At 47.9% G+C, this 15,740-nt stretch overlaps 1 protein-coding gene across 3 annotated transcripts in view; it reads right to left on the reverse strand.

Moving 5' to 3' along the window:
• Positions 1-15,740, reverse strand: part of LOC121546505 (tensin-2-like) — a 53,684-nt gene that overhangs the window by 7,872 nt on the left and 30,072 nt on the right. For all 3 annotated transcript variants that reach the window (XM_045209421.1, XM_045209420.1, XM_045209422.1), the window contains exons 8-24: positions 9,480-9,530; positions 9,248-9,370; positions 8,839-8,903; positions 8,509-8,592; positions 8,288-8,400; positions 7,847-7,907; positions 7,631-7,706; positions 7,365-7,494; positions 6,886-6,951; positions 6,625-6,741; positions 3,902-5,455; positions 3,570-3,732; positions 1,997-3,009; positions 1,766-1,897; positions 1,543-1,635; positions 1,118-1,195; positions 719-799 (exon numbers count right to left, since the gene is read on the reverse strand). In XM_045209421.1, the coding sequence (XP_045065356.1) occupies positions 719-799; positions 1,118-1,195; positions 1,543-1,635; positions 1,766-1,897; positions 1,997-3,009; positions 3,570-3,732; positions 3,902-5,455; positions 6,625-6,741; positions 6,886-6,951; positions 7,365-7,494; positions 7,631-7,706; positions 7,847-7,907; positions 8,288-8,400; positions 8,509-8,592; positions 8,839-8,903; positions 9,248-9,370; positions 9,480-9,530 (4,000 nt within the window). The remainder of the gene's footprint in view (positions 1-718; positions 800-1,117; positions 1,196-1,542; positions 1,636-1,765; positions 1,898-1,996; positions 3,010-3,569; positions 3,733-3,901; positions 5,456-6,624; positions 6,742-6,885; positions 6,952-7,364; positions 7,495-7,630; positions 7,707-7,846; positions 7,908-8,287; positions 8,401-8,508; positions 8,593-8,838; positions 8,904-9,247; positions 9,371-9,479; positions 9,531-15,740) is intronic.

The following is a 15,740-nucleotide window of genomic DNA, read 5'->3' on the forward strand; positions in this document are numbered from 1 at the left end:
CAGTCATGCGTGCATACATTTTTTGTGTATGGGTGGTCCCGGGGATCGAACCCACTACCTTGGCGTTACAAGCGCCGTGCTCTACCAGTGCCTTCCTTCCTCTTAATTGAAATGCACTCCAGCCACTGTTGATGGACAGGTCAGGCATAGGGCTTTGGTGCCTTCTCTAAGATGCTAGCATTCATTTCATTGAGCGGATATCATAGTTTGCACATGCGTATTGCCTTAACATTTTTTATGGATAAACAGTGCTTATTTGGGGTGTCTACATAGTTTGGTGCTGGCATCCCCTGAGTGTCAGCTCACGTTAACGAAGCTAGCTAGCTAGCTAGCAAAAACAATAACCTGACAAAATTGATATTATGCACCTCAAACAATTTTCCATTCATCCAGAAGGATAGATGAATGGATTTAATTTACAAGTGGAGGTAGGCCTAAAGGCATTTTCCTTAGCAATTGGCAGGTCACTGTTGAATGAATGAGAAAAACTGGTACATTATACAAATGTATAAAACATGTGACTTGCTCCATCATTATCAGTTGCATGGACTACGACATATTTTACGCCCTATATACTGTAGAAAATATAAGATTTCTTATATTATAAAGCACCATGGTGTTCATATGTCACACACAACAGGGTCTCAAACCAACAACAGCAGTAATGCAGCCATTTGTGATTGAACATTATGACAACTGACTAAGCTAGGGAACTCACCTGCACCCTGTTTGAGCAGGTCTGCAGCAGTGCTGATGTTACTGGCAGTCGACTGCAGTGCCTGCATTTCTCCAATGGGATCTGCAACACAGGGATGTAAAAATGAGAGTTATGTTAATCAATATCTATACTCTGTCTCCATCTGGAGGACATTGCTAGAAATATTTCAACCTCGCCAGAAGTCAGTAATTCTATGCATTTTGTATCAGTGAAAAGTGCTACAAACATATCATGTCTATGTACTATTATGAGCACAAATTGTCTAGGGATTAGATTGTGAGTGTACTTAGCATCAGTGTTTATAAAACAGCTTATGTTTACTTAGGTGGGGACTGGTTCCCATTAAAATGACTCCAGCAGGCTAACTAATAATAGCCCATAATGTGAGTGACAGCAGACCTTTTTCTGGGATCCGTAGGGAACAGGGTAGGGAAATGGGAGTGATGGAGTGCTGGTACACCAATGCAGACAAACTCCCTGTGGAACAGAGACATTTAGGGCTCTATTCAATCAGTAACGCTGAATTGTTACGCGATAGAAATGGAAAGGTAATTTTCAAATGATCCGACATATGCAGCGTTTACTGTGAATGCAGTGTCTGCTAATGCGGGAACATTGCCTTAACATTTAAATATCGCTGTAAAGCTGAACTTCCGCGATACAGATTGAATAGAGCCCTTAGACTAAATTATCCATTGGGCACAACAACCATGGAACATAATATAGCTGTAAATGACTGAATGCCTAAATAACTGAATACTGAAAAAACAAACAAACAATATAGCCCAAAACTGAGAGTATACTATTCTTAATGAACATCTCACCAAAATGGGGCTCATTCTGACACCCTTTGATCTTCACTCCACGGGGTCCCGTCTCAATCAGGAAGTGTCGCACCAGCTGCTCTAATGGATTGGCTACCATGTGCGTGTTAGGGAGAGAACATGAAGAACACTATTAGCTAGCTGAAACTGAAGTGCTTTGTGTCGAGGAAATGTAGGGTGTTGAGATAAAGGCAAAGGCTCGGGAAGTTGTTGAGTCATATACCTTTGCTGCTGTTGTTGTTGACATTAGTGGGCGGGATGGCCACCTTCAGTGCCAGGCCATAGGCACCTTGGAAGGAGTTGCTGTCCCGGATAAGAAACACCCCTGGTTCTCTCTCCTTCAGCGCAGCTATGGCTACAGGCAAACAGAAAAAATACATTTAAAAAAGTTTCATGCATATTGCATAACAGTCAGAGAGCTTTCTTTATGACGAGTTAAAAAGTAACAAGTTACCTTGGTCCCTGGAGATGCCAGGCTTGTACCAGAAGCGTGAGCTGTCCTGGACAAACTTAACACTGACTCTGCCTGCCATCTCCCCCTCCAGAGATAGAGTTCCTTCTCCTTGGCCTGCAGGGAGTGCCATCTCCCCCACCGTTGGAGAGAAGGTGACATGGTGCTGTGAGAGGGAGGGCCTCAGGGTACCCACCCCGCCGTTAGGTGACCCTGGCTGGGCAGGCTGCCGCCGTTTCTCTGGGAGTAGGGGCTGGGGGATGGTGACAGCAGTGTCGCCCGAGTATGGCACATGGGGGACAGATTGGGCACAGCAGCCGGTGGCAGAGGTGGGGAAGGTTGGGGTGTCATGTACCTCAGGGGCTGGAGAGTGCCCACTGGCGCTGCTTTCCATGCCAGGGTAGTGCTGCAGGGGTCCTGGGGGCTCAGTGCCCAGCATCAGCCTCCGGCCCAGGGTGGCGAAGCCGGGCACAGGAGGCTCTGAGGAGGGGGAGCCCTCCAGACTGCTGATGGGAGGCTGGGGGGAGGAATGGGCCGAAGTGGGGGTGGAGCAGGGTTTAGGGACCTCTGGAGTCAGCTCCCTGGGTGGACATGCTCCGTTCAGTTGGCCCTGGCCTGGACAGGGTCCTGGTGTGCCAGTTGCAGGGCTGGGGGGCTGGTGCTGGGCAAGAGGAGGCAGTGCAGCAGTCTCTGTAGGAAGGGTGGTCTCTTGACCAGTTGGGCTAGCTTTCTCAGGGGGGGTCTGAATGGGTGATACAGGGAGGCAGTGGTTGCTGGGCTGGCTGGTTGTAGGTGAGTGTGGTTGTGTCGGTGTGGTGCAGTGGCTGTTGAGTTGGGTGGGGGAAGGTGTGGGTGTCACGGATGTAGACTGTGAGGGGTCAGGGATGTGTTGCTGGTTGAGCTGAGACACCTGAGCAACAGTACTATTGGGCCTATCCTGAGACTGGGCAGATTGAATGTCACTGTTGACTATGTCAGTTGATCGAACTTCATACTCTTGCACACCTAGACTGGGCCTGAAACAAACATAAAGTCATATTAAAGAGGTATGCAATATATTCTTACATTACATTTTGAAATGTTTATTTAAGGAGATTGTCTGGTACTTCTGTATACTATTTAGCCAGTAGTTCTGAAAGTAGCGCTCGGGAGCTAAAAGTGGTCCCCGAAAATTGCTACTACGTCACATATGTGCAGATATGTGCACCACGTCATTGCTCTCTCGCTCGCTCTTCTGTGTGTGCATCTTGCTAGCTGTCACTCAAATGGCGAGGGGCTGAAGCTCATTGGCTAGAACTCTTAATTGCTAGGGGGCTGGCCCATGTGGGGGAAAATGTAGGGAAAATGGGGCAGCACAGCTTTGAGAAAAACAGTCGCTTTCAAACTAGGGATTTCGTGGCTAATTGAGGTAAGACAGTGATTATAGATTATACATGTATGAACTACACATTGACACATCCAGCCCAAAGTGGAAGATTTAAAAAATACTTAGTAGTTGCCAGAGCATGTCTTTAATTGACACACAAGACTGACATGTGACATGCAGATGTTAAAAAGAAGACAACACAACTGATACCTTTCTTGTGTGCGTAGAGGGCTGCTGGTATGAACAGGAGTGGGTGGCCCAGAGCGGTCAGAAGGCGTGGAACACGGTACATGGGCATCTCGATGCATCCTCTTGAAGGAACCTTGGGAGATGTGGTCCCTCCAACCCACATTCTCACTCATCCCCCTTCCATCTTATGGAAGACAGAGAAAATAGTGAATTATTTTATGTGACACCGAACGATCAATTGACAAATTATTTCCTACATTGGTTTAAATGTAATTTCATGAAATGATCTTTATAAAATGTTGTAGCTAATAAACCCATTTTGCATAGTGCCTGTTCAGTGGGGGTTGTCTCACCTGTCTGGCTGTCGGAGAGGTACTGCTGAGGGTGGGCTTCAGGGTGGTGGTCTGCTGGCCCTGTGGTGTGGCTGCAGGGGCCTGACAGGGTGGAGGGAGGGGGCAGAGGGGAGGTGGACTCAGACTGGTAGCCTGAGGCGTAGCCCCTGCTTTCAGAGGGGGAGGGCTGGTAGGGGGAGCAGGGGCAGGCCTGGTGGGGGGTCTGGTAGCCACTGCTGCTGCTACTGTACTTCAGGTCCAGGTGGGAGTGGGCGTGGGAGCGAGACGCCTCTGGGTACGCAGGGTGGCCGGACGGCAGGGGGTCAAAGGTGAAGGCAGGGAGCTCGTGTCCCTGGAGCCCGTAGGAAGACACTGTAGCCCTCCTGTGCCAATAGTCGGCCTCTCTCTCCCTCTCCCATTGGAGCTCCGCCTCCCTGTCCCAATGCAGTGACATCTCCCTGCCTCTTCTCAGTCCCACTGTCTCCCTCTCCCAGTGCATCTCTGCCCCTCTGGGCAGCTCAGACTCCCTCCCCCTCCTCAGCCCTGCTTCACGATGTTGCAGCTCTGCCTCTCTGTCCCAGTGGAAGCTCTCTCCTCGCTCCAGCCGCAGGCCTTGGAAGGCTGAGTCCTCCCTCCTGATGAGGCAGTCCCGGCAGGGGCAGCCAGGGGGCGGCAGGCCGTCCAGCAGCAGCATGTCGTGGTAGGGGCCGGAGGGCTTGGCGTGGTGAGGGTGGTGATGGGTGTGTGAGGGAGGTTGGTGGTACGGCCCATAGTCATCACTTCTACAGAGCAGGCGCCCGGGAGGAAGGGTGTGTGGGTGGGAGTGGGGGGTCAGCTCCTGGGATGGATAGGGGCACAGAGAGGGGTGACGAGAGGGTCCCTCAGAGCAGGAGCGGTGCAGGTAGTGTGGCGGGCCCTGCTGGCGGTCCCACACCAGGTCAGGGGGAGGCAGGGCCTGATGTGGGTGAGAGTGGGGACTGTAGTGCTGGCACAGGTCCATGTGTGAGGGGACAGTGGCAGGGTTAGCCGAGGGCGGTGCCCCAGGATGGCCATTGGTGCCCGGGGCTCTGTCCAGGCAGTAGCCGTTGGGAATGAGGTGGAGTCGGTCACAACCGGGCTCGGCACAGTGCTGGGAGTGGTAGCCCAGCCGGCAGGAACAGGAGCGGCCCAGCCTCAGGGTACTTGTACGCTCAGAGGGAGAGGAAGAGTCCCCGTCATCCAGGATGGCAGTCTCCCTCTCTCTGTCCCGGCTGTCCCTCTCCCCCTCGATGCCCCCCAGCAGGCGCTCCAGCTCCTCCTTCTCCTGGCGAGTGGGGGGCGGGGGCCCTCTGTGCTCTTCTGGACGCTCTGGGAGGGCCGACGAGTGGGCAGAGTGGCCGAAGTGGCTAGAGAGGCCGGAGTGAGTGAGAGAGTCAGAGCTAGGGGAGAGGAGCTGGTTCTGACTCGGCCTCTCCTCGCTGGTGCCTGCTGGACTCCCATTGGTGGAGGTCAGGGAGCCTGAACCTGGGCCTGAACGACGCTTCTTTATCTGGGCGTACAGACTGCCATCCACTGGACCCCTGGTGTGGGCTATGTCTGAGAGAGAGAGAGAGAGAGAGAGAGAGAGAGAGAGAGAGAGAGAGAGAGAGAGAGAGAGAGAGAGAGAGAGTAGAGATTTAACCTTCAGAGTACAGTATCAACAGTATAGCCTTAAAGTAATTGCCCAGTGTTTCCAGATTTCTATGAAATATGACCTATAATTATTTACAATATAAGCAAAATATTTTTATTTCCAAATAGTTTAAATTAAGTATCTTAAAGATCAGCTGTGTTGGAATGGTGTGGGCGTACCCCAACAACAGAATGGTGTGGGCGTATACCGGTCATAAAAAATATACACGCAAGTAGACCGCTGATTGGCCAGCTCATCCTCTAGACCACTGATTGGCCAGCTCATCCTCCTCAGGGAGATGGCATCATATTCTATGAGGAAATAGCAAGCCTTTTTTAAACGGTCTGTTTGAGCACAGTTCAATTTTATTGACCAGATACTCCATTGGCTGTCTAACAATAAAAATAAATGTCTTCAAAAATGGAAGGCAGTCAGGAGGAGGCAATGTTAAGGTGGGACCATTCTAGCCAATGAGAGGGCAGATACGCATGTGACCAACCATAACAGTCCTTGCTATCCGGGATCGTTGGGACGTCCCTACCCCCCATTGAAGTTGACATTTAAAATGGTTAAGGTACCAGTTAAGGTTAGGGTTTAGGGTCATCCCAAGGATTCCATATAGCACTAAAATTTTTTATTTTTAGATGCCGGGATGCCCTACTTATATCAGTACACTCGTAACTACCTAAGCATTACAAAACGTATATTAGATAAAATAAACCTCACGTAGCAAATAAGCTATACAATTATTTTGGGACCAAATTCGACACTCTCATTGACCTTTTGCTTAGTGAGCAAAACATTTTTAAATGCCACCTGCCGGAGAAGACAGATTTTGGGCCAAGTTATCCCTCCCACTTTGACTCTTCCTCTCTGGTTTGAGATACAAGTTTGAAGTGGGGTTTTTGAGTGTTTTCCCACCCCTCAAATGTATGCTTTGGCCACCAATATGAGTATAGGATGAGTCAACAAAATTATTTGGATATGAGTTAATAAAATATGAACTTTTAAAAGTGATATTTTCACTGGGCAGTTACTTTAAGCTGTATGATTGAGATAGGGCCCATCAGAAATTCAGGGAGGCTTTCTGTACCTTCTAGACTGTCCTGGTAGCGCTGGTTGAAGTTCTCATAGGAGTCCCAGCGCACCACTGGGTCAGCTGTGTTGTAGTCCACTGTGACAGCAGGGTCATTCCTCTGGTACTCACGCCCTGAGGGGATAGTGCATATGATTAAACATAGGATTAAGCACAAGCACATTCATACAAACTTGGTATTGTGTTCACTGGTACTGTTAGATTGTAAGTTCTCCTGAAATGAGAGAGTTGAAGAAGAGACACATAGTAAGAACAAACCTTTGATCTTCTCTGGTCCAGAGGAAAAGACAAACTCTACAGTTGCATCAGAGGGGAATCGTTCATCTGAGAAAAGAAATGACCACATCTATCGGGTGCGTTTTCATGTTTTCCTTTAGAGTGGCTTGGTTGGTTCAATTGGGCTAATTACTGCCACATAATCCCCTGGTGCTTTTTCAGTACAGGCCACAACTTTTCAGCTGGAAGTAATTTAACAGAAATTAAAAACAGGGGAATTAGGAAATTAGTGTGTTCATTATACAATTAAGTAATGAACCCTGAGGGATTCATTTTAACACATCGGTTCCATATAGTAATTTCCACTTCTCTTAACCACCACATTGAACCAACAAGCTTTATTGTTCCACACTGGCTTAACCATTACTGTCAAGCAGGCCTTGTATTGATGATAAACCCTTTCCATACATGTCTCAAGAGGAGCCTTTCTCTGCCCTCTCCCCAGACCCTCCCATCCATACCAGTACAGGCCTCATCCAGCTCCCCCTTGCCGAACCACAGCTGTGCCCCGTGGATGGTACAGGTGTGGAACTGCAGTCTGAACACTGTGTCTCTCTCTGCACTCTGGGCCCGTCTGTGGTAACATTTCACCTGCAAGGGGAGACAGAGAGGTGGGGAGGGAGCAGAACAACAGATGAGATGGAGGAGAAGAGAATCATGCTACTTTCTGAACAGGCATTGGCAAGGCAGTGACTTAACTCAGACTGTCTGTCTGACTCAGATTTACCATGATGTCTCCCTTCAGCAGCAATGCAGGCTCAATGGTCACACACAGTCTTCTGCCCCCAGAACCCTGCAAGTCACTGTGGACAACACACAACATATGAATACAAACAGATAGGGAAAAGTAAAGGCACATCCTGTCCAGTATGTTAGAGAGATGGCTTTTCTGTCAGTGGTGTTGGTTAATAATACTGTAGGACATAAAGTGATGCAGACTCACTATATCCCTGAGGTGTAGACCAGCTGCATGGACTGGTAGATCTTCAGGAAGGGGAAGTAACCTGGGCAACGATAAAGAGAGGCGGTGTTCAGCGTTACACAGTGGAATGTGTTGACTGTCTCTCCCCATGTCCTTTGTCATACGATTAAAGATAAACAGGCCAGTGTGTGGGTGGAGGGTGAATTTGACCATGTGAAAACACTGCTGACATTCACAGGGCCATATCTCAGAGCCTTGTGCAGAGACATGCACTTATAGACACACACACATACCTGGCGCACGCACACATACATGCACGCACACACAACAGTCTCCTGTAAACACAGACTCAAGACCGACTCAGTTCCCTGAGGTAGGTGCATGAGTGGTCTTATCTGAGGATGGGAATAACCAAGTGTCAGTCAGGGGGAACAAGTGTGTAGTGCCCTCGCATGGCCTCACCTCCTTCACCCTGGAAGTTAGGGAGTGTGGGGATGAGGACCTGGTGGAGGAACAGCGGGCTGCTGTTCATCTTGATTGCCCCAGAGAGGAGCCCCCCAAAGTAGTAGATATACCTGAGGGGGGGGTAATTAGCCTACATCACTTAAGACAAAAAAAATTAAAACATGGGGCTTGTTTGTTGGTTAGTGATATAGACAAAAATGTCTGTAGATGGTCCTTACCTGTTTTGGGATGGTTGGAGGGAGGACGAGACCTTATCCTCACAGAACTTCCTCATGGCCAGTGTGCTTAGGGCCTGGTCTGCCCTGCTCAAACACACAAACACAGAATTAAAGCGACACACTGCACAAGAAGAATACACACTTCATAGAGAGTATTATACAAAATGTACATAACATTCCCATTTTGGGCTTAAGACCAGGCTCTCTAAGAGCCAGAAGTACATGAATGCAGCTGGCTTGAGCCAAAGAATAAGCCAGTTTCCATTACTACAGCCTTAAACCATGCTCTGCGTGGAAACTGTGGCTTTGGATGCAGGACAGGACACTTACCCTGCAGAGATCTTGCTGTAATGCATGTAGGCTGCAATAATCACTCCTGTCTTGCCCTTGTTGCCCTGGAAGAGGAAGATCCGTGCCATCAGGACATAAAATACCAACTGTTTTTAGCCTAAGGCATGAGGCATTAAATTGATTATTACTTTTGTAAAGATATATGGACATCACTACCCTTATAAGAACATTCTGACCACCGAACTTCACAGCGATTTCAACACTTCACAGTGAAAAGATACAAAGATGAGATTACATAGTGCCCTTAAATATATGAAAGAGCTTCTGGAAAGTGAGTGCAAGTCATCTGGGTAAACCCAGCAGTCAGTTTTTTTGTGTTTTCTTTAAAAGCCACTAAAACAACAGAACAACCATTTAAAACCCAGTCAAAAGTAGATCGAACCCTGACCTTGCAGTGCAGGACTACCACATGCTGGGGGTCGGAGGTCAGCCAGGTCTCCATGGCCTTACACATGGCACAGATCTTGTCCAGGGGAGGGGCATGGAGGTCAGGCCAGCCGAAGTCATGGACCTTGACGTCATGGGAAAATAGTGAGGAAGATAGAAAAAGTATGTTATATAATTAGTCACAGAAAGTGGAACTGATACAGAATTGATACAGAAAATGAAAAAAGTTATACCTTTGGATTCATGCGGGTGATGTCATGGCGTCGTTCAGAGAGGTTGAAGAGCTGAAAGCCAAATTCATATTCGAGATGAATGATGTGTGTACGCAACAACCAGCCTAGCAAGCTTCACATATAAAAGCACATATTAGTATTTAGTATTTTATTAAGATCCCCATTAGCTGCTGCCAAGGCAGCCGCTACTCTTCATTGGGTCCAAACAACACATCACAACAAAACAATAGTCTACATCATGAATAAAACAATACATCACACAAGACATTGTGCACTATACAAGTTGACACTGCTCCACCATTACACATCTACAATATAAAATGCACAATATTACAACAATACAATATTAAAATGTGTGTGAGTGTGTGTCTCTTCACAGTCTGTGTTGTGCCGTGAGGTGTTGTTTTATCTGTTTATTTTAAATCGGATTTTACTGCTAGCTTGAGTTACCTGATGCGGAAGAGAGTTCCATGTAGTCATGGCTCTATGTAGTACTGTGCGTTTCCCAGCTTCAGTTCTGGACTGTAAAGAGACCCCTGGTGGCATGTCTTGTGGGGTATGTATGGGTGTCTGAGCTGTGTTAGCTGTTTGAACAGACAGTTCGGTGCTTTCAACACGTCAATACCTCTCACAAAGAGAAGTTGTGATGCAGTCAATCTCTCCTCTACTTTGAGCCAGGAGAGATTGACATGCATGTTCATGATATTAGCCCTCCGTGTACATTTAAGGGCCAGCTATGCTGCTCTATTCTGGGCCAACTGTAATATGCCTGTGTCCTTCTTTGCAGCACTTGACCATATAACTGGGCAATAGTCCAGGTATGATAAAACTAGGGCCTGTAGAACTTGTTTGGTTGATTGCGATGCCAAGAAAGCAAAGCAGCGCTTTATCACTGACATACCTCTCCCCATCTTAGCAACCGTTGCACCAATACGTTTTGACCATGTCAGTTTACAATCTAGGGTTAAACTAAGCAGTTTAGTCTTCTCAACGTGTTCAATTTTTCATAACAAGATTTAGATGAGGTTTAGGGTTTAACAAGTGATTTGTCCCAAATACCATGCTTTTAGTTTTTGATATATTTAGGACTAGCTTATTACTAGCCACTCATTCTAAAACTGACTGCAGCTCTTTGTTAAGGGTTGCAGTGATTTCACTTGCTGTGGTAGCTGATGTGTATAATGTTGAGTCATCAGCGTACATAAACACACAGGCTTTACTCAAGGCTAGTGGTAGGTCATTAGTAAAAATAGAAAACAGTAAAGGACCAAGACAGCTGCCTTGAGGTATACCACAATCTACCTGGTTTACGTTAGAGAGGCTTCCATTAAAGAAAACCCTCTGTGTTCTGTCAGACAGGTAGCTCTCAATCCACGATATGGCAGAGGATGTAAAGCCATAACACATACAGTGGGGAGAACAAGTATTTGATACACTGCCGATTTTGCAGGTTTTCCTACTTACAAACTTTGTATGATTTTTAAGTAATTGATTTGCATTTTATTGCATGACATAAGTATTTGATCACCTACCAACCAGTAAGAATTCCGGCTCTCACAGACCTGTTAGTTTTTCTTTAAGAAGCCCTCCTGTTCTCCACTCATTACCTGTATTAACTGCACCTGTTTGAACTCGTTACCTGTATAAAAGACACCTGTCCACACACTCAATCAAACAGACTCCAACCTCTTCACAATGGCCAAGACCAGAGAGCTGTGTAAGGACATCAGGGATAAAATTGTAGACCTGCACAAGGCTGGGATGGGCTACAGGACAATAGGCAAGCAGCTTGGTGAGAAGGCAACAACTGTTGGCGCAATTATTAGAAAATGGAAGAAGTTCAAGATGACGGTCAATCACCCTCGATCTGGGGCTCCATGCAAGATCTCACCTCGTGGGGCATCAATGATCATGAGGAAGGTGAGGGATCAGCCCAGAACTACACGGCAGGACCTGGTCAATGACCTGAAGAGAGCTGGGACCACAGTCTCAAAGAAAACCATTAGTAACACACTACGCCGTCATGGATTAAAATCCTGCAGCGCACGCAAGGTTCCCCTGCTCAAGCCAGCGCATGTCCAGGCCCGTCTGAAGTTTGCCAATGACCATCTGGATGATCCAGAGGAGGAATGGGAGAAGGTCATGTGGTCTGATGAGACAAAAATAGAGCTTTTTGGTCTAAACTCCACTCGCTGTGTTTGGAGGAAGAAGAAGGATGAGTACAACCCCAAGAACACCATCCCAACCGTGAAACATGGAGGTGGAAACATCATTCTTTGGGGATGCTTTTCTGCAAAGGGGACAGGACGACTGCACCGTATTGAGGGGAGGATGGATGGGGCCATGCATCGCAAGATCTTGGCCAACAACCTCCTTCCCTCAGTAAGAGCATTGAAGATGAGTCGTGGCTGGGTCTTCCAGCATGACAATGACCCGAAACACACAGCCAGGGCAACTGGTGCAGTGTGTGCAAACCTGGTCAAGACCTACAGGAAACATATGATCTCTGTAATTGCAAACAAAGGTTTCTGTACCAAATATTAAGTTCTGTTTTTCTGATGTATCAAATACTTATGTCATGCAATAAAATGCAAATTAATTACTTAAAAATCATACAATGTGATTTTCTGGATTTTTGTTTTAGATTCTGTCTATCACAGTTGAAGTGTACCTATGATAAAAATTACAGACCTCTACATGCTTTGTAAGTAGGAAAACCTGCAAAATCGGCAGTGTATCAAATACTTGTTCTCCCCACTGTACGTATTTTCAGCAGCAGATTATGATCGATAATGTCAACAGCTCCCACAATCTTCTTATTATCAATTTCTTTCAGCCAATCATCAGTAATTTGTGTCAGTGCTGTACATGTTGAGTGCCCTTCCCTATAAGCATGCTGAAAGTCTGTTGTTAATTTGTTTACTGTGAAATAGCATTGTATCTGGTCAAACACCATTTTTTGCGAAAGTTCACTAAGGGTCGGTAGCAGGCTGATTGGTCTGCTGTTTGAGCCAGTAAAGGGTGCTTTGTTATTCTTGAGTAGCGGAATGACTTTTGCTTCCCTCCAGGCCTGAGGGCACACACTTTCCTGTAGGCTTAGATATGGCAAATAGGAGTGGCAATATAGTCTGCTACCATTCTCAGTAATTTTCCATCCAAGTTGTCAGTACCAGGTGGTTTGTCATTATTGATAGACAGCAATAATGTTTTCACCTTTTCCACACTCACTAAAGAATTCAGAATTATGTTGCTTGTCTTTCATTATTTGGTCAGTTATGCATGGATATGAATGTTCAGAGTTTTTTGTTGGCATGTCATGCCTAAGTCTGCTAATCTTGCCAATGAAAAAGTAATTAAAGTAGTTGGCAGTATCAGAGGGTTTTGTGATAAATGAGCCATCTGATTCAGTGGATGGAGCGGAGGTCGCCTTTTTGGCCAAAATGTGATTTAAGGTTCTCCAAAGCTTTTTTCTGTCATCCTTTATATAATTTATCTTTGTTTTGTAGTACAGTTTCTTCTTCTTTTTGTTTAGTTTAGTCACATGATTTCTCAATTTACAGTAGGTTAACCTTTCGGTGTTATGATTTACCAGTATTAGAACCCAAATGCAGACAAGTACACCAAGCCAGAGAAGGTTTAACAGGTTTATTTAAAATGTTCAATAGTCCAGGTTTCCAACAATAGGGGAAGAGCAAGTCCAGGTTACAAGGGAGGGTAACAGATCCAGGTCAGGGCAGGTGTGGTACCGTAATGTCCTAGTGTCCGTGGTGAGTCCAAAAGAGAGGTCCGGTAGTGGAGAGCAGGATGGTGGTGGCAGGAGTGAAACGGAGGCAGGAGTCAGGTTCCAAATATATGGTCGTCTTGACTATGATCTGACGATGAGTGGTAAGTTTGACCGGGTCTTAAAGGCTGAGGTGATTATGGTGAATGAGCTGCAGCTGGAACCCTGACTCCCGCACACCAGACTTCACTCCTGCAATCAAGGACAGACAGAGGGGAGGGAGAGAGCAGAGAGAGAGCTACCTAGCAGCAGTAGGCCTAACAGTACCCCCCCCTCTACGGACGCCACCTGGCGGCCGACGGGGTTTCTCGGGATGTAACCTATGAAACTCTCGGACCAGAGCAGGATCCACAATGAAGCTCCTGGGCACCCAGGAACGTTCCTCAGGACCATAACCCTCCCAATCCACCAGGTACTGGAAACCACGACCCCGGCGGCGAACATCCAGAAGTCGCCGGACAGTGTAGACCGGACCCCCACCCACGATCCTGGGCGGAGGAGGGGGACGAGAGGCGGGCACAGAGGGCTAACCGACACAGGCTTAATCTGGGAAACATGAAAGGTGGAATGAACCCGTAGGGAGGCAGGAAGCTGTAGCTTAACCGCGCAGGGGTTAACAATAGACAGTATCTTGAACGGTCCTATAAAACGAGGCGCCATCTTCTTAGACTCCACCTTCAATGGAAGGTCCCGTGACTTCAGCCATACCTCTTGACCAGGAGAGTAACCGGGGAGCCTGGGACCGGTGACGGTTGGCTTGCCTCTGCATGTACGCCGAAGCTCGGGACAGAGCTACCCTGGCCTTCCTCCAGACCTTGAAGCAGCGGCGCATGTGGGACTGCACCGAGGGTACCGCCAGTTCCCTCTCTTGAGAAGGGAACAGGGGAGGTTGATAACCCAGAGCACACAGAAAAGGAGACAAACCAGAGGAAGCGTTAGTCAAGGTGTTATGAGCATATTCCACCCAGGGGAGCATGGAGCTCCATGACCCAGGGTTAGACCCTGTGACACAGCGAAGAGCGGTCTCCATCTCCTGGTTCGCTCTCTCGGCTTGCCCGTTGGTCTGGGGGTGATATCCAGAGGACAGGCTGGATGTAATGCCCAAAGCTTTACAGAAAGCTTTCCACACCTGGGAGACAAACTGGGGACCCCTGTCAGAGACAATATCCGTGGGTAGACCATGAGAGCGGAACACATGTTCAACCAAAATATCAGCCGTCTCTCTGGCAGTGGGCAGTTTAGGTAGGGCCAAAAAATGAGTGAACTTAGAAAAACGATCAATCACCGTAAGAATTACAGTCTTTCCAGACGAGGGGGGAAGTCCAGTGACAAAATCCATAGCGATATGCGACCAGGGCCGGCTGGGTATAGGTAGAGGTCGTAGATGACCAGCGCTGGCCTGGGTGGAGTTCTTACTTCGTGCACATACCGTACAAGCAGCAATGAAGGCTCGGGTGTCCGCCTCCATCGTGGCCCACCAGAACTTCCGTCGCACAAAGTCAAGGGTCCGCGAAACTCCAGGGTGACAGGTAAGGGGAGACGAGTGAGCCCACTGAAGTACCTGGGAGCGAGCAGACTCAGGGACAAACATCCGGTTAGGAGGACCCCTCCCAGAGTCAGCTTGATGATGTTGAGCCTGTCTAACAATCCCCTCAATGTCACATGTGACGACCGCAATACTGCAGGTAGGAGGCAAAATGGGTTCAGGGTTACTACCAGTATCAACAGCCGAATGAACACGAGACAGGGCGTCAGGCTTGACGTTGCGTGACCCAGGACGGTAAGACAGAGAAAAATTGAATCTCCCAAAAAATAGTGCCCACCTGGCTTGACGGGGGGTTGAGCTGCTTCGCTGACTGGAGGTAAGCCAGATTCTTATGATCCGTCCAAACGATGAAGGGTTGTTCCGCCCCCTCCAACCAATGTCGCCACTCCTCGAGAGCCAGCTTAACGGCGAGCAGTTCACGATTGCCAACATCATAATTCCTCTCTGCCTGAGAAAGTTTCCTTGAGAGAAAAGCACAGGGATGCAGTTTGTTATCTTCAGGAGAACGCTGTGACAACACCGCACCTACCCCAGTGTCGGATGCATCCACCTCCACGACAAACTGGCGGTCGGGGTCCGGCTGCATCAGAATGGGAGCCGAGGCGAAGCGATGTTTCAGTTCTTCGAACGCTGATTCGGCCCCTTCATTCCAAGCGAACGGTCGTGAGATGGAGGTGAGAGCGGTGAGTGGCGCCGCAATGCGGCTGTAGTCCTTGATGAACCTCCTATAGAAGTTCGCAAACCCCAGAAATCGTTGAAGTTGTTTGCGGGTACAGGGGGCTGGCCAGTCCGTGACAGCAGAGATCTTAGCTGGGTCCATCCGCAACTCCCCCTGAGCGATGATGTAACCCAAAAAAGAGGTCTCAGACACATGAAATTCACATTTCTCCATCTTCACAAACAGTTTGTTCTCCAACAACCTTTGCAACACCTG

Source organism: Coregonus clupeaformis, chromosome 30 (genome assembly GCF_020615455.1).
Source record: "Coregonus clupeaformis isolate EN_2021a chromosome 30, ASM2061545v1, whole genome shotgun sequence".
NCBI classification, from domain to species: Eukaryota; Metazoa; Chordata; class Actinopteri; order Salmoniformes; family Salmonidae; genus Coregonus; species Coregonus clupeaformis.